We start from the raw sequence: 17,793 nt of genomic DNA on the forward strand, positions 1-17,793 counted from the left end.
AGAAGGAAAAGACCCAGAAAATAGAGTAAAAAAAGGAGTTTATATATTTATAAATGCCAAATAAATACCAGAGGCCACCCCAGGCCCTCTCCCAGACCAGGCTGTCTCCCCCAGCCCTAGGCTTCTAAGGCCTGAGACGTCTTGGCCCCAAGCTACGGCCCAAGAGCAGCTGCCAGCCTGGGCCGCCAGGGAATTGAGCGGAGATGATCTGTCCAGCCAAGAGTCACTCCCTCTGTGTGAGGGGCCCCTATAGCCACAGGCCTGTGTCCCTATGTAGGGCCCTAGAGGGGCCAGACTCAGGGGGAGAAAGTGGTTATCTCTAGGGAGACCCGCTGCCACAACTCCTTGGTCTGTTTGCTGCGCTTGAGGTTCTGGAGGATGTCGTTGAACTGCATCATGCCCATGGGTGTCAGGCAGAAGGCGCTGCGGGCACTGCGGATTGCATTCACAAAGTCGTCGTAGTCGGCAGGGGTCAGGTGAATTAAGCGGTGATGGATGTACTGGAGGATGGGTTGGAGGAGAATCTCAGCACAAAGCACATACAACTGGGGACCCAACTCCCTTCCATGCTGAGGGCTCTGCCCAGGGGGTACAACACCCTATTCCATACTTCCCGAGTTCTCACCTGCATGTATGCCTGCTGACAACGCTGCACCAGTTGGTGGAAGGCCGGGGCTCGAAGGTGGTTGTGGGCATGAATGGGGTTCAGCCGCTGCAGCGTCTCCATGACGATCTCCTGCAGCACAAACGGGCTCAGCACCCCCTTGGCTGCCCCCACACAGAACTGGTGCACGTAGTTCACTCCTGGGGGGCAGGGGGAGGGGCATGAGACGGGGGTGGCCACCTCTGCCCTAGGGACCCACTTACAGATCTCAGCTCTGGCCTGACAGAGAGCTTCCCTCCACCCCAGGAGCTGAGGCAACCCTCCGCCCACCAGGCTCACACACATACCCGACCAAGGGCTCAACTCTGAGCAAGAGCTAGAAAGGAGGTCTGGGATAGGAAAGTGGGGGAAGCAGGTCAGGAGACAATGGTCCTGGGGAGGGGAGGTGTTACCCAGCTTTGCTGCCAGCCCCAGCAACCATTTGACATCATCAGTGTAGGGGGGGGGAGCGGGAGAAGTTGTTGGGGTGATCGTTGTGTGCCCGGCGTCCTAGCATCTCCAGTGCCAGCATCCCTAGGAAATACAGTTGGGCACACAATAGGATATACCCTTCACCTTTCACCCCGGCCTGATGCTGGCCCGTAGTAAACAAATGAAGAGCTTGTGGAGAGAGTTCTCTGAAGAGCCCCTCACCCAGCTGCAGTTAGAAGTACAGAAAGGGACTTCTTACCAACACGGTAAGCGGCGTGCAGATGGTGCAAGCTGTGTGGATTGACTGGCTGACTGTGGCTCTCCTCCTCTGGTGGTGGAAAACCTCCGCTTACCAAAGGGCTGGGCTGCGTGGTCAAGGCAGGCAGTGAGGCACCCTGGATGGCTGGAAATGTGGGTGCTGGATGGACACTGCTCACTGAGGGTGGATTGAAAGCCATGTGAGAGAAGAGGTGCAAAGAAGATTCCCTCTCTACCTCCCGTGTCCAGTGCACCTCCCCTCCATTCACCTGCTCCCTGTCCCCGAAACTCACAGGCCACACTGGTGGGCAGTGGGAGCCCTGGCTCTGTGTGGTAGGGATGGACTGTGATGGGAGCCATGGAAGGGACAGGGAAAGATACAGCAGTGGCAGCAAGTGAGGGAGGGGTCACCGAGTAAGGGTACTGAGCCCCCAGGAATGCAGGATGCACGCCCTGTATGACAGATGGGAGACAAGAGCAGACACCAAGTCCTGTTAGATCACAAATGGACATTCCTACATTTTTTAGTTGGCCTTGGCCTCCCATTTTCCCAGCACCTTACCAGGACTCCTGGACAGCCCTGTATGTGCCCAAAGTACTCTATTCCAACCGCTATGAGCTCCTAGTGTTCTCCCACATGACCCAGACCACCAGTAAAAACATAGTCTCACCTGTGGGTATGCAGAGCTGGGCACAGGGAAGACAGCAGGCCGGGGCATATGAGGCATAGGGTGGGCAGGGTGAGCTGGGTGAGTGAGGTACTGAGGGCTGCAGGGCAGATGGGGCTGTAAAGCAGTGTAGGGGTGCAGGCCAGGGGAATGACCATGCCCCAGTCCTGGACCTGGATATAAACTGGACCCCACTGAGATGACTGGAACCACTGTGGCTGCTGCTGTCACTGCTGCTGCAGCCACTGTCACAGGCTCAGTCCCTGGGGCACCCCTGCCCTCGGGCAGCCCTCGCCCAGCCTCCCCAGCAGCCCTCATCCCACTGCCACCACAGCTCGCAGCCCCTTCCCGGGTGGTGGCTGAGCCGCCTGCTGTCTGCTCGTAGAGCCAGAACCACTGATGAGCAACCTCAAACAGCACTTCAGGGTATACACCCCCGCCCTTGGCCGCCTCCTCCACTGCCATGCAGGCCTTCTCCAACATCAGGTTATCCTGGAAAGGACCAGAGGATTAGGGGAAAGGGCTTATCCAGGAATGCGGGCTGCTTGAGAGGGATGTCAGAGATCAGAGTCAGTGCTCACAGTATCCACGGTGAGTGCTTCACACAGGCACTGAACAAATGATTGTTCCCTCCCACCCAGGCCATTCGCAGGGACCATCTCAGGCTCTATTTGCTTGTGTATAATGGGAATCATCCTAGCTTTACGATTATGACAGTATAAATATATAGAGAATAGAATGCGACACATTGTATATGAATATAATAGGGTGAATGTAAAGGATGAATGTGAAAATGTGAATTCATATTACTAGTGAGTATCCCTAATTTGAAAATGGGAAACACTAAAATCAAACTCTTTGAACAATAACATGACACCTCAAGTGGAAAATACCATGATATTATGCTTTCGTGCACAGATAAGGCTGAAGACAGTAAGTCAGTTGATTACCTAGCCTGCATGAGGCCCCAGATCCAATTTCACATATGTATGTAAATACATAGAAACATAAATACATACGTACATTAGAGAGAAAGAGGGTGAGAGAGACAAGATTACCTTTAGAGGCTGTGTGTGTAAATAATACATGAAATATGAATTTCATACCTACATTTGGCTCTTATCCCCAAGCTCATGTATAGGAAAATACTCTGAAACCTAAAATCCAAAACACTTCTAACCTTGAACTGAACAGACACTCAGCCTATAATATGTGAAATGATTCTCCATAAACTCCTGAATATGGAGGAATTAAGAGAGGGTCACTAAACCCCAAATAATAGCATGTCCCAAGTACTCAGAAGGCTAAAACAGAATTTGAAGTTCAAGCACAGCCTAGGCAACTTAGACCTCGGAAGGAAGGGAGGGAAGGCTGCAAGACAGCTAGTGGGTAGAGGTACTTGTTGCGAAGCCTGACTACTTGAGCTTGGTTCCTAGGACCCACACAGTATAAGGAGAAGACAAACTCCCACAGGCTGTCCTCTGACCTCCACATACACTGGCACATAATCCACACCAGCATGTACACACACCACAAAAAGAATTTTTTTAGAGGAAAAATGCTGGGTTAAGTTCCCCTATGCCCAGATGGCTGACAGCAGGAAATACCTGTTCCTTGCACTGCACCAAGGCTCGCTGAATTTCATTGGGGTTCAGTGCGTGGGCATGAGGCAGGCAGCTTAGAGCCAGCTCTGCCGCTGCCCTCACCATGTTGGAGTCTCGTGCCCGTGATGCTCTATCAGCCAATGATGCAACCTCAGGGGGTGTCAGGTGCCCGTCCCAGCATTCTACCAGTATAGTCAGGGCTGCACTGCCAATCTCCATTGCCTGTCCTTTAGGGAAAAGAAAAAGGGGCGAAGTGGGCACCACTGGCGGTCTGGGATGGTATCTTTCAGCAGATCAGCAATGTCACAGAGACAAGACCCTTCCTCGTCACCTCCATCCTGTATGCAAATCACAACATTGGGTTTACCTGTAATCCAGGACACATGGGAAGAATAGGTGCGAGAGAGCCAGTTAGGAGAAACAAAGTTGTGCAGGCCGAGGGCGTAGAGCCCAATCTCAAAGGCGCAAAGGTGCAAGTTGCGGTGAGGACCTTGGTGGCCCCCTGAGGAAGACGGCTGTGTGAAGATGGAAGTGCTGCTGTTGCCCCCAGCCTTGATCAGAACTGTCTTCGCCAACTCAAAGTAGAAGTGTGCAGCTGCCTCTGACGGCTGATTAGGTACATGGGGGGCATGACTCTCAGGGCGGCGGCCTTTGTAACACCTGAAGGAGCAATGGGGCATGGTCAGGGCTGGAGTTTCTTCAAAATGGTTTTCAAATAGTTTAGGAGGAACCAGGGTAAGTAAGGCTGTTAGGGCATAACAGTGGGGTCATACTAGGAATATGATTTTTGAGGATGGGCTAGATTAGAAAGATGGGTTTTTCTCCATACCGACCTGCCAACTTCAACTGTCTTTGCCCGGGCCCCTCCACTGGCACTAGCCCTGCGGCTTCCACTGGACGATGAGGAACCCAGGGAGTCTGACGAAGAGCTGCTAATGCTGTCACTGTCTTGTCCTCGACCCCAGGAAGTAGGGGCCCAGCCCCCTCGAAGTGGCCTTCTGCTTAAGGTGGGAGAGCTGTCCGATGTGGTTTCCGGGGCACTGCTGTCAATGCTGGCCATGCCTAGTAACCCCAAAACAAGTCAGTCTCGGAAATCAGGAGTACTGCAGTCAGTCTCCAGCCTTGAGGACTAGCCTTCCCTCCATGCCATCCCATAGGCTGTCCTACCTGTGTGCTTCTTCTTGGGCCGCCCTGGGGAGCCCCAACCTCGACCGTTATAGCCTCCACGACTGCCAAGAGCTAAACGGCTAGGAACCTTCCCCTCTGGCCGTGGCGTCAAAGCTGCCTCAGGTGGGAGACCCTCACAGGGGGAATGTGGGGAGCTTTCTGAGTGAGAAAATAGGATACCAGGATGAGCCCAGGAAAGGGCACATGGCTGTACCACCTACCCGCCCTACCCGGCGCCCCACCTCACCAGGCACATTCTTCTCTGTGAAGCCTTCAGTGGAACCTGGCCCAGCCCCTGCCACATTCCCTTGCTGAGCAGGCCCTGCAGAGCCTGAAGTCAGTGGCTGCAGGGCCCCAGGGGCAGATGGGGCCCCGTGCTTTGAAGGAGATCTCTGATTGGTTGTGGCTGGCCGGCTAGATGAGTAGAAAGAACTCAGTGTCTGTGGCTTATGTGTCTGGCTTTCTCGGTCCAAGAGTTTGTCTAAGATCTGGAGAAAAGACAAGCAGTGACATGATGTCCTTTATTTCATTAATTCTATTACCTTCCTTTCTTCTTGAAGCAGCCTAATGCTACCTCCTCAGGAAGTCTTCCCCGTTTTAACTACAGGATAACCTCCCAGCTTACATGTCTTGGAATCTTCCATAACACTTACCTGAGGATTGAACATACTGATATTCAATAAATATTGAAATAAATGAATGATTGACTTTATGCTCTCTGCTTCTCTTCTTCCACCTCATGCCCAAGCATACCTATAAGAACCATTGGTCTCTTGTTCTTTATGAGAAGTCTCCAAAATGCTCTACTTAACCTCCTACAGGCAGACCAGTACTTTTGTCATTGTACTGGAAACTTTTAAGAAAGATAGTGACATTTTGCTCACTCTGCCTGGCAAAAACCCAGCACCTCAGTGCCTCACCTTCTTGAGCTTGGCCTGGTCATCCTTGTAAGTGATCATGAGTGCTAAGGCCAGGTCACCCTTCTCCCGACGTGTGCCTTCACATAGGAGGGGATGCTCTGCCTCGCTCACTGTTGTCTTCATGCCTGTGAGGAGGGCCTCTTGAGGATTAGGAGTGGTTATAGCTTCAGAGACAGCAAAAAATATACAAAACAGGGCCAGCTACCTGCTCATGAGAAAAAGGCTCCCACTACTTAACACATGCAGCCTTAGCTCTGTCTGCTTTTCAAGACCTTGTAACCTGTTCTATTCTACTTGAGGCACTTTTTGACTTTTTTTTTTTTTTTAGAGGCAATATCTCATGTAGCACAGACTAGCCCCAAACTTGCTGTGTAACCAAATGAACCCCTGGAGCTAGAGAGATGGCTCAGAGGTTAAACAGCACTGGCTGTTCTTCCAAAGGTCCTGAGTTCAGTTCCCAGCAACCACATGGTGGCTCGCAACCATCTATAATGTGATCCGGTGCCCTCTGCTGGCATGCAGTGTACATGCAGGCAGAACACCGCATAATAAGTAAGTAAGTAAATAAATAAATAAAAATGAACTCTGATCATCTTGCCTCTACCTCCCAAGAACTAGGATTGCAGACATAACTGAGAACTAAATCTATTCCTGGCAATTTCCTGTCTATAGCTCCCTGAACTTTTGAACTTACAGCACATATGCTGTCGCCTCTCTGAGGCCTTTCTTTAGATTTTTATTTTGCCCTTTAAACACCCACCCTATGAAACACACATTTAAATAAGTTTTATTTACTTGAATTTACGTGTGTTTTGCCTAAATGCATGCATGTACCATGTGCTTGCAGTGCTTACAGAGGCCAGAGAGGGCATTGCCTCCCTTGGAAAAAGAAATCACAGATAGTAGTGAGCCATCTGGTGGGTGCTGGGAACTGAACCAGGGTCCTTCAGGAAAGCAGCGAGCCAGCTCTCCAGCCCCTGCTCTAAATTAGTATGTAATAAGCACGAACCAGTTGGTTCACACAAGTCAACTTGACTTTCCCATTACAACTCCTCAAGGTCTGACCCAGGCTTTGCTCACGAACATGCTCAAGACAAGACACTCACCCAAGGCAGCAACTGCTGCTTCAAATCCCAGCTCCTCATCACCAGGCATCTCATTATTCCAGTTTCGACTTGGGGGCCGGGAACCCGTGGGAGAAACCACTAGATGAAAATTGGGTTAAGTCAAGAAAGCAAAAGTAACACAGAAAGAATGCAAAGGAATCCAAGACCCTCATCATCCAAGACCTACCCACAAAAGCTGCCTGCTGGGTCCTACAGATGACTCTGACAGTCTTAGAACTTTTGGGATTTTTTGTTTGTTTGTTTTTGTTTTATTGGGGGAGGGGTGTCTTTAAAAAAAAAAAAAAAAAAAAACACCCTTCTCCCTCCAGGTTCTCCACTTACTGTAGGGGCATGCACTCTACCTGGAGTACAGAGAACATCAAAGATGAAACTGGCCAACATGAGGGGCAACACAGGCCTATAGTCACAGAGTGTGCCCTCCCGAAGCTCTTCTGCCCGGCACCGCATGGTACTCATTTCACTGGGACCCAGAGGGATCTTCTTGAGCAAAGCAGCCACCTCAGATTCCTGATATGCCAGCTTTACCTGAGAGTACAGAAAGAAACTCAGACCTCCTATACCTCAATGGAGATCAAGATGTAAGAATCTTTAAAGATTAAGGACAAGACAGATGGAGCCTCCAACCTCCAAGGCCTTGGTAGAAGCAGGGGGCCGCTGCAGTTCCAAGGCAAACATGCCAACTCGGAAGGCCAGATTGTGGTGCTCTGGGCGCTCACTTAACACTGTCAACAGGAAGGCTGCCTTGGTCAGGGTGTTGGTAGCGACCCAGGTCTGACGGCTTGTGGATACCTTGTTCTTCTTGCCCTAAATGGGAAGTGCAAAGAGTTGGACAAATGAGTCTGATTTACCTCAGTGGAGCTAGAAGGAGGCTCTCACTTGGGGTGGGGAATAGGAGCAGGGATAAGTGGGGCCAGGAAAGTAGAGGAAGGAGGTCTCTCTCACCTTGGCAGGGGGCGGCTCTACCTTGAGGTCAGGTGGGTTGGCTAGCAGGTCCTGGGCAAGCTCCACAGTGAGGCGGGAGGCCTCATTGCTGTAGCCATGGGCATGCAGGGCCTCAGCACAGGCAAATAACACCTACAGGACACAGGAACAAAAGACACAGGACCTTCATTTAGAGAACATCATACTTGATTATGTAGCACAATATTCCTAAAGCACTGGGTGCTCTGCTGATCTTGGGTATACCATAGGAGTTCAGTTTGGAGTTACAGACACCACCAACCTTCAAGATCATGTGATAACAAGTATTGCTGAGAAAAGTCAAAAGGGACAAATGGGGAGGGTGGCTCATATGGATTTGGCACAGAAGAGCAGTGCTACTCTCATCTGTGGGAGGGTTCATCTCAGATACAGTAGGCCAAGAAAGCTAGCAGAGGCTGTGGGAAGCTCAGAGAGAGACTTGTAGGAAGACGAGGTCTGTTTATTTGAGTGAGGGTTTCATTATGTAGCTCAAGCTGAGATTCTCGTAGTTCAGCCTCCTAAGTGCTGGGATTACAAGTGTTTGCTACCACACATGGCATGGAGGGGATTCTGAGTTCATCAGCCTTGTGTCCCTATCTCTCAGAACTCTAAGGTCTCTAAGACCTGAAGAAGGAACAAGAGCTAACCAAACCTGGTGAGAAAATTCCAGGCAGAAAGGCCAATCTGGATCTAAGTATGTAGGCAAGAGGGAACATGGCAAGCTCCAGGAATAAGTGAACTGCATAGAGGATGAAAGACAATGTTAAGATAACACTGGAGAATCTGGCGAAGATGAGACAGAGCAGAGCCCACAGCTCATGCCAAGGACCTTCATTTTTATTCTAAGGGCAGCAAGCAACCACTGAAGATTTTAAGTAGCATACTGACATTCTATCTGAAAAACATCCAGAAAAGCATCAATGTGGAAGCAAGCAGTAGGGAGGGCAGATTGTAGACCAGGAGGCTAGTTACAGTACCCTACAGAATGGTGACAGTCATGCTAATTATCTTGACACTTCCAACCAGAGCCACTGGGCCCCTCTCAGTCATTCCAAAGATACAACCCAACCTCCCTGTCTTCAGTCCCCTTACCTCCATTCGGCTCTCCTGTTCCAGTGGCTTCAACCCAGCAAACAGGTCGTGTTCCTCTCCAGCAGCCCCCTCAGCCTTCTCCTCTTCGCCTCCAGCCCCATCCTGGGCATTCAGGTAATATGCTTGGTAGTCATCATCATCCTCTCCAACTATAGGAGCTGCTTCTTTGGCTTTATGGAGTCCACTGCCACTATCATCCGTGGAAGGGAGGTCATCTCTGGTACAGACCTCCCCAGGCAGCAGGCCAGGGCGGCCAGCAGAGGCTGTGGGAGGCTCAGGCCCTTCTGAAAAGTACACACCAGCATCTTCCTCATAAGTGTCTGGGGGCTCAGGAAGGAAGGTGGAGGGCCCTCTGGAGCCAGCTGAGGGAGGACAAGGTGGAGGGCTTTCAGGGAATCCACCGAAGGTGCTGGCCTCTGCTCCCAGGGCCAGGCTGCTGTCATCCAGGCTCATCTCGGCCAGGTCTGGTTCCAGGGAGCTGTCTTCACTGCTTAGCCGGCGTTTGCTCCCACTGCCAGCTGAGCTCTTGCCCCCACTGCCAGTCCCACCTAGTACCTTGGCTTTGCCTCCACCTGGACCCATCTTATGCAAAGCCTTATCTCCTCCTTCAGCAGATGGGCGGCGGGGACCCCGCTGGGAGGACACCCCCTCACCCAATCCTTTGCGCTTGGTGCCAGGTTCCTTGGGCCTCACAGCTGGCTCAGTAGGAAGCGGTCGAGGCCGGGACTCTTCCAAACCCCCAGATCTAGAAGCTGCTGGCCTAGTGGGCAGGGCCCGGGCCCAGCATAGGGCTAGCTTTCGGTCAGTGCCGCTGTAGGTAACACCAGGAAGGGGGTAGGCCTCTTCCCAATTAAAGTAGCAGGCCTCCACTGCTGGCCGGAAGCCAGGGAAGAGCCTCTCCAGGGTCTTCTTGTGTTGTCCCCGCTTGACATTCTCGATCACCTTCAGTTGCCACTGACGCAGCTGTGCACACAGTTCCCGGCGGCTGTGGAAACAAAGAGCAGGAGGCTGCTAGGGGATAACAAGCAGTCTGCACTGGGAGTGGAAAGGGGCAGATAAAGTAGGACTACACCCTCAAAGACAGACATAAAGTGGGGAGGGGCTGTTCCTTCTGAGCCAGCCCCATAAGGAATCAGTGCAACAGTCACGAATTTTGGAAAGTAGGTACTACTTAGGGGAGGGAGAAAGCCTGTCAGAAACAGGACTCACAAAGCACCAGGAACCAGTGCTCAACACTGGTTCTCTCAGTGAGAGAGAAAGACAGAGACAGACAGAGACAGGCAGAGAGAGAGAGAGAGAGAGAGAGAGATCCCTGTGCTCAAGGAGACCAATGTCTGTGCTGTCCTGGGCCGGCCTTGTCAGAATACAGTAACCCTGGGAAGACTCACCGCTGAGGGCTGAGTGCAGGGTCCAGCACAGCCAGCCTCCACAGTGTGACCATCTCATCACACATACTTGCACAAGCGTGGGCTGCTACTTCTGACTGCCCATTGCTACGGCCTGTGTGCCCACTGGCACTGCTGTGTGAAGCTGAGGTGCGCACACTATACCACCAGCCTGTTATCTGGAGGCAAAGAGAGCTGTGAGGTACACAAAAGCTCAGAAAATAAAAATAAAAAACCAAAAACCATACCCTTTTCCATGTTCCTATCAGAAAAAAGAGATTAAGATGAGGGGAAGGAAAGAAGAAACCACACAGCTCCCCATCCTGAGGTGTTACCTGCTCGTAGGTGAGGCACTGGTCAGTGAGTATTTCTAGCAAGGGGGCAGCATTGCTGTCCCTCCGCTTGAACATCTCTCGAACAATGCTAAGCAGGTTCCAGACACCCTCAGGCTCTCGGCCCCTCAGAGGGCGCAGCAGACACGCCCATTCAGCAGCAGCGGGAGGTTCCGTGGAAGAGAGATACATTGAGTTTACATCACTGTAAACACAACAGAGAAGATGGTGACTGAGGGAGGGCTGCTGAATGAAGGAGGTCAAAACAGAGTAGGGCTTTGCCCTAAGGGAGATCCTGACCTATACATCCTGAAGGGGAGACAGACAACTGTGACAAAATTTTCGACCCTTCTCTGCATCTGCATCAATATGGTTAGCCAAAGGAAGAAAATTGACTCTGGCTCTACCCAGGTGGGAACCCACAATCATGGATGCATCACTGATACCAAGTGCCAGGCACCATGCTAGTGCAGGGATGAGACGGTAAGAGACACGTGCACTAACAGAGCAAAGCTCCATCAGTGGCCTAAGGAAGGTGCCTACTCACCACAGATTTAGTATGCAAAGATCCAGTTTACCTGAACACCACAGGGGAGGGGCCGCAGAACTTGTGCAGGGTCTTCTTTATGTTGTCAGTGAGTGTTGACTCATCTAAATACCAAGTGCTCTGGTCTGAAGCTGAGGGCCCTGCTGTAGGATCTGGGAATTACAAGCAATCAGTCACCTATTGCTAAGGACCCAGTTCACCTAACATCATGGAACCTTCAGCAAGTGATGCTCTGTCCTAGCAGCATTCTTTCTTTCTTACTACTTACCTGGTGCTCCACATACTGTGTTGATGGCTGTTGACTGGGAGGAAAGGAGTTCATCTAGAAGACGCTGGGCTGTTGGGAGAATCTGAGGGGAAGGAACAAAGGAACAAAGGCAGAGAGAACAGGGCACAGGTGAGTCCAAAGAGGCCAGTCATAATAAGAAGGCTGAGGCTAAACCTGAAAGCGAGAGGTGGGAAGACATGCCAACCTCACCCACCTGCTGAGGAAGCTCACTGATAAGGTACTGAGCAAATTTCTGAAGCTGATCCCTTTGTAGCCGAGACAGGGATTCTGAGACTGGAGCCCGCAGGCAGACTGCAGATGCCTGAAGGAGCAAAGAGAAATAGAACCATCTGAGAAAAGGTTCTGGAGCTGAAGCTGGGGCCAGATGGGCAGAGGGGAGTAAAGGGGCTCACATTGCGGCCAGGCATGCAGCAGAGAAGGGGGGGATGGAGCGTAGGATAGGGCCAGGAGAAATTGGGAGGGCCTCACGTTGTGAATGCGGAAGAGACAGAGTGCCACGACGTGGGTGCACCATTTGGCCCCTGCCCCACAGGTACAGCTACAGGAAGTGACCCGGCAGCGGTCGAACATCACAGCCACATTGTAGGCCCCTTTGGGAGGGACCATCTGCGGTGGCACCACTGTAGCGCTCAGATGGAAGCCTAGGGAGAAATGAGGGCGTGCTCAGAAGTCGCCGCCGTCAACCCTTCCCCATACTTAATTAGACAATTCAGTCTACATTGCTTTTTTATTGTTTTTGGTTTTGACACAGGGTCTCTTTTTGTAACCCTGGCTGTTTTAGAACTCACTATGGAGACCAGGCTGGCCTCAAACTCATAAGAGATCCACCTGCTTTTGCCTCCTAAGTGCTGAAATTAAAGACATATGCAACCATACCCAGTCGCAAAGATTCTCAATCTTTAACACTACTGATGAGAGGAGCAAAGTTACCACAGGCCATGATGGAACCCTTACCTATCTGCAATGGATCCTTCACAGCCCTCATTCGGAACAGCTGATCCCCTCGCTGGAACTCATCTGCACTGCCATTGGCTAGGCATGAGTACAGACTGGGGGAAGAAGAGGACATAGCAAATAATCCTCCACAGGCACTGTGAGAGACCACCGTGCTCTAGGCAGCTCTCTCTATTAGCACCCCTGAGGAGGAAATTCTGGGCACTCCCCCTTCCCCTCATCTTCCTCTTAGCAGTTCCAGTTACAGTACCTCCTTTGGTCTGCAGAAAGCCCAGCAGCCAATGTAAGATAGAACTCTGTTGCCCATTATCAGTTCTCTGGACTCACCGAATGTCCTCTTCATTCTCAGGGAAACTCCAAAAAGCAATTCGGAGTTGGAGTTGTTCAGGCACTGGAGGATAAACTTTCTCCACCACTTCAAATGGGATGTGAAATGCCACCTGCTTTGCTGACAGCTCCACCAATGGGATTACCAATCCATCTTCCGAAACAAAGATTGGGATGATGAAAGAGAAAGGGCCATAATTACTTGGTACCAGTGCCATACCCTGGGCACATATACTCTCTTCTTAGAAATATATATTTTAAAGGTTTGTTTTGTTTTGTTTGTTTTGTTTTTGTTTTTGTTTTTCAATACATGGTTTCTCTTTGTAGCCCTGGCTCTCTTGGAAATCACTTTGTAGACAAGGCTGGCCTTGAACTCAAGAGATCCACCTGTTGGGACCAAAGGCGTGCGCTACCACAAAGGGCTACGTTTTTAAGTTTAAATTTTATTTTTTCACTATTTGTCTTTGTGTGTGTTTGTGCATGTGTATGCAGGAGCCCATGAAGACCAGAAAAAAACTGTCAGAATCCCTGGGCCTGGAATTACAGGTAGTTGTGAGCCATCTCACATTGGGGCTGGGAATTGAATAAAGGTCCTATTGAAGAACAGCAAGCACACTTAGCGTCCTTCTTGTCAGGATATAATAACCCCTTAAAATTCCTTCTAGGAGGGGAGCTGGGCAGTCTCCAGCCACACACAGCCAGCTGGCCAGCTCAGGCCCAGAACAGAAGATAACAGAGAGAGATTCCAGAAAACTTGTGGCCAGACAGGAGTGTTCTAAGACTTCGACAGGTTTCACTCACAGGCACCAGCACCAAAGCCCCGACATTCGCCACAGATCCACATCACACTGCACTACTGTCTCTTTGGCAGCTCTGATTGTCTTTTTATTTATCACTTTTTCTCTAAATGACTGCAGGCCCCCATCTAAGGAGGGAAGATAAGCCAGAACTCAGAATAATTAGGGACCTCAAGAAGCAAAAGAGCCTACAAAGCCTCTGGTATCTAAAGCCTGACTTCTCATCCTGGAAGCCAGTGGTAGGTAATTATCCCAGGGCACCTGGCTGTTGCTCCTGAAATCACCTGGAATGGGATGGAGTTAGCACTCAAGGTCTTTCTAAACTGCTTTAACAAAAGGCAGCAATAACAGACTGCAGATCTCACAGCAAATGACTATATTAAAAGACTGATAAAACAACAACACAGAACTGAAAAGAACCTTTCAAAAACAACAGCACCCTTTTCTGAGCTAGCTCCTGAAGGTGGTTGGGGGGTGGGTAAAAACGTGTACTCAGGTCTGAAAAGCTGTTGTAGGAAGGTTAAGACCTTCGGAGGCTGCACAGCCAGATCCTCTCAGGAGGACGGCAGGGAGGGAGGGAAGGAAGAAAGAGAGAAAAGATCTTAACCTATGCAGGAAGGTATCAATATGCTGAAAATCTTTACCACTATGTTTTCATTTCGTAACTCAAAACCCCCAGACAATCCACTGTCTATGAAGCAGGGAGAGCACAAAAGGTTCACACTGAAAATGCTTGTGATCTGCGCACATGTGTACACACACTTCAGGAAATGTTCTCTCTCTCCAACTGAAGCTGAATACCACCCCTTTTGAACAGTGACACAGACAAATGTCTCTGTGTCCTAAAGGGGCACCAGAAATCTCTGCAGCTTTCAGAACAGGTCTTTTGGAATGGCCTGGCTAGAACACACAACTGAATCCTTTCAACCACTAACGAAAGCCAGCTTCCACCGAGGACCAGGATAAAAAACAAAACAACAACAACAACAACAAACCTGCCTTGGGCAGAGCAGGGGAAAGGTTTGGTGGTTCCTAAACCTGTGAGGCTTTTCATCTTTACTCTCCTTTCTACCCCCTCCAAAAGCAAAATTCTTTACAGCATTAATCCTTGACTTCACTGGAAGACCAAGAATGAATGAAACACAAAGGGAAGGTGCTTCATGTGAAGAGCCCCAAGATAATTAATCGCTCACCCTCCTGCCCGGAGCTCAGATATGGAAGCCCAAGGCTCCCATCCACTGGTCCCTGCTTTGGCTTCTAACAGATGCCAGGAGCAAATCTCTAGTCTAACCCTATGAATTATGGCATCTCTTCTCATTAGACAGGTTCTTTCCTCTTGCTGAAATCCTTTCTTGGTGCAGCTTATGAGGAGAGATCAACATTCTGGAAGCACAGCAACCAATGCCCCATCCCATAGAGTGACACACCTCAAGTGATCACTTTTCCACAATCCATGCCTAACCACATTCTTGTCTGCCTACTGCTGGTTTGTTAAAAGCCAAATTCCGTTAAGCATTCTTAAAACAGAGAAAAGGTATTCTCCCATATTCGGTTTCTAAGGCGTAAAGGAATAACAAAAGATCTTTCTGGCCAAGGCAGGATGTTCTCTGCCACAACACAACCTTGCGTGAGCGCGCGCGCGCGCGGATGAGCGCGCGCAGTTTCTCTCTCCCTTCCTCCCTCCCTCCCCCTCCCTCCTTCCCTCTCCCCTCTTCTCTTTCTCTCTTTCTCTCTTTCTCCCTCTTTCCCTCTCCCCGGCCTCTCTGATGTGAAGATGCCACCCATCCCTGGAAGGCCAGAAGGGCGAGTCCTGAAGTCTGCTCTAAGCTTGGGACAGCTCCCGGGCCGGACAGCTCCGGAGCAAGGCCTAAGCCGGGCCAGTCTGCTCCCCTCCCCCTCGCAGCCTTCCCCGCTCCTCCTCACCTCGCATTCTGGTACCGCCACTGCCACCTCCGCCACCGCCTCCAGTGGGAGAATTGGGCCCCGCTGACTGTTTGCGCCATCCTCGCCAGTTCTGGCAAAGGCTCTCGGCCTCGGAGATGAACGAACAGAGTGAATCCTCCTCAAAGCGGTCGGAATCCTCGAACGAGAAGCGCTCGCCGTCCTCCCACTCCGCGAACATCAGCTCCATGGGGCCCGCACCCCCCGGGGCCGGGTCTCCCCCAGCGGATCCGGGGCCTGGGCCGCCGGCCGGGGACTGAGGGGAGGCCCGGGGCCTGAGGGGCGAGCCGGGGCTGGGGGTGGCCGGGGCGCTCAGGGCGGCCGTGCCAGGGGAGGATCTCGAGCCTGAGAGGGACACCGCGCCGGGCCTCACCCAACAGCGAGGTGCGAGCGGGGATCGTGGCCAGTCTGCGAGACTCGAGGCCGGGACGAAGCGCTGGGCGGCCAGGGCCTCTAGGCGGCTGCGGCGCCGCCTCCCCCATCAGCTGATCCGAACTTCCGGCCGCGCCGGCCATCACCACTTCCGCCCTCGCGTGCTCGGGGACCGGACCGCGTACGGGCGGGTGTAGGGGACACGTGTGTTCCTTGCCTGCTGTTTTCTAGAGCCCACCCTCACACACAGCTCCCAAAGGTATGCGAACAGCTACAGATTCCAGCAACTACTTGGTGCCCGTAATGCCCCCAAGGAAGAAACAGCCGCTGTTCATGTCGAGAATAGTTAGCTGTCAGAGGACAGTGCAGTGACCATTGGCCAGGTTATTGTCACCCCTCGGGATAGGCCGAGGCCGCATCGCCTCCTGGGAGTTGCAGTTCAGAGCCCATAATCCAGCCACTTTATAGAGTCTAAAGGAGAGCCCCAGGAAAGAAATCATTTGATTTGACTTCAGGAATGGTTGTCCTTTTCCTCCGTACTGCCTTTGAATCTAGGGGTTTTTAATCTGCGTACACGGCGCGTGCATGCGCGATGTAGACCTTTTGTCAGGCTAGTGAAGTCCATGGATGCCCACCACTTCGCCTGATTATTTATGAATTACAAATTACTTAAGTTTAAACACAATTATCAAGGCTTTAATAAAACGAACTTGTAACATAGTACTGTTTATAAATTATACACCAAGAATGGGCGGGTATTTAACTCATTTTTGGTTCTCAGCCTAACCTTGCTGAGATACGGTGCTCTCTTCTAGCCTGCAGGCACAAATGCAGGCAGACCATTGTATATATAATAAATTAAATTAAATTAAATTAAAAAAAGAAAGAAAGACCCTTCTTTACCTTAGTAATCGTCACACTAAACCATGGAGAATTCTCATTTCTTTATCACATTTAATGCTATCAACTACTAAGAAAAAGTTAACTAGACTATGCCTGAAGGGGCAAAACATACATAGAATCCTACACAATTATTCCAACTATCAGAGGACAGTAAATACTTTCAGCAAATAGCAGAATATAAGAAAACAAATAAACAGTAATTTACAATGAAGTTAATTTCCTACCAAGTCTCACTTGGGAGAGTTAAGTAAAAAGTCACTGGAATATTGAGACAGATGATAATCAGCTCTACCTGTTTATTTAAAAAATAGTTGTCGGAGGGGAAGTGAAAAAACTTTATCTTCAAAAAAAGAAAAGAAAAAAGAAGGTGGGAGTATTCAAGACAGTGTTTCTCTGTGTAACAGCCCTGGCTGGCTGTCCTGGACTCAAAAGATCTGTAGATCAGGCTGGCCTCAGTCACAGATCTATCTGCCTCTGCCTCCTAAATGCTGGGATTACAGGCATGCACATCACGGAACTATTTACAACACAGTACCGTTAGGAATTGGTCTGGTGCTATGTATTCTTTTGGATGGGAAGCAGACAAGATAACTTAGAGGGCTGAAATCTGTCCAGCTCTAGTGCTGTAAAGCTTAGAAATTATAGTCCCTTCATATCAATTATTTGGAAACTAGCAGGGGGCAGAGAAACCTTAAAGAGTCTAATATCCCCTTTCTACAACATAGTACTGCTTATTTATTCATTAAGCAAGACTGAGCAGAGTATTTAATTCATTGGTAATGTTTGCTTTTAATTTTTTAAATTGTTTTGGGGGCTTTTTGTGACAGAGCTTCTCTGTATAACGCAGGCTGTCCTCAGAGTCTCTCTGTAGACCAGGCTGGCCTCAAACTCTCAGAAATCAGCCTTCCTTTGTGCTCGTATTAAAGGTGTTCTCCACTACCAGGCTTTTTTTCTTAAGCAACTTTTTTTAAAAATGATCTAATTTTTTTGTTTTTTGAGGCAGGGAATCTTTATGGCCTTGCTCAGAGATCTGCCTGCCTGCCTCCTAAGTGCTGAGATAAAAGGCATGTATGCC

The 17,793-nt window shown here is 50.3% G+C and overlaps 1 protein-coding gene across 1 annotated transcript; it reads right to left on the bottom strand.

Moving 5' to 3' along the window:
• Positions 1-21: 21 nt before the first annotated feature.
• Zswim8 (zinc finger SWIM-type containing 8) lies at positions 22-16,195 on the bottom strand. The gene is given in 27 exon segments (XM_055606270.1): positions 22-500; positions 626-804; positions 1,057-1,108; positions 1,110-1,177; positions 1,335-1,511; positions 1,603-1,786; positions 2,005-2,493; positions 3,609-3,832; positions 3,973-4,265; positions 4,439-4,667; positions 4,773-4,931; positions 5,020-5,260; positions 5,693-5,817; positions 6,799-6,897; positions 7,161-7,344; positions 7,444-7,623; positions 7,762-7,893; positions 8,872-9,856; positions 10,260-10,435; positions 10,592-10,793; positions 11,167-11,287; positions 11,404-11,485; positions 11,618-11,725; positions 11,893-12,065; positions 12,379-12,473; positions 12,706-12,859; positions 15,426-16,195. Coding segments are annotated over 27 exon segments (5,523 nt in total). The 5' UTR covers positions 15,634-16,195; the 3' UTR covers positions 22-296.
• Positions 16,196-17,793: the final 1,598 nt, after the last annotated feature.

The sequence above is a fragment of the Psammomys obesus genome, unplaced genomic scaffold (assembly GCF_907164565.1).
Source record: "Psammomys obesus unplaced genomic scaffold, mPsaObe1.curated_primary_1811, whole genome shotgun sequence".
Lineage (NCBI taxonomy): Eukaryota > Metazoa > Chordata > Mammalia > Rodentia > Muridae > Psammomys > Psammomys obesus.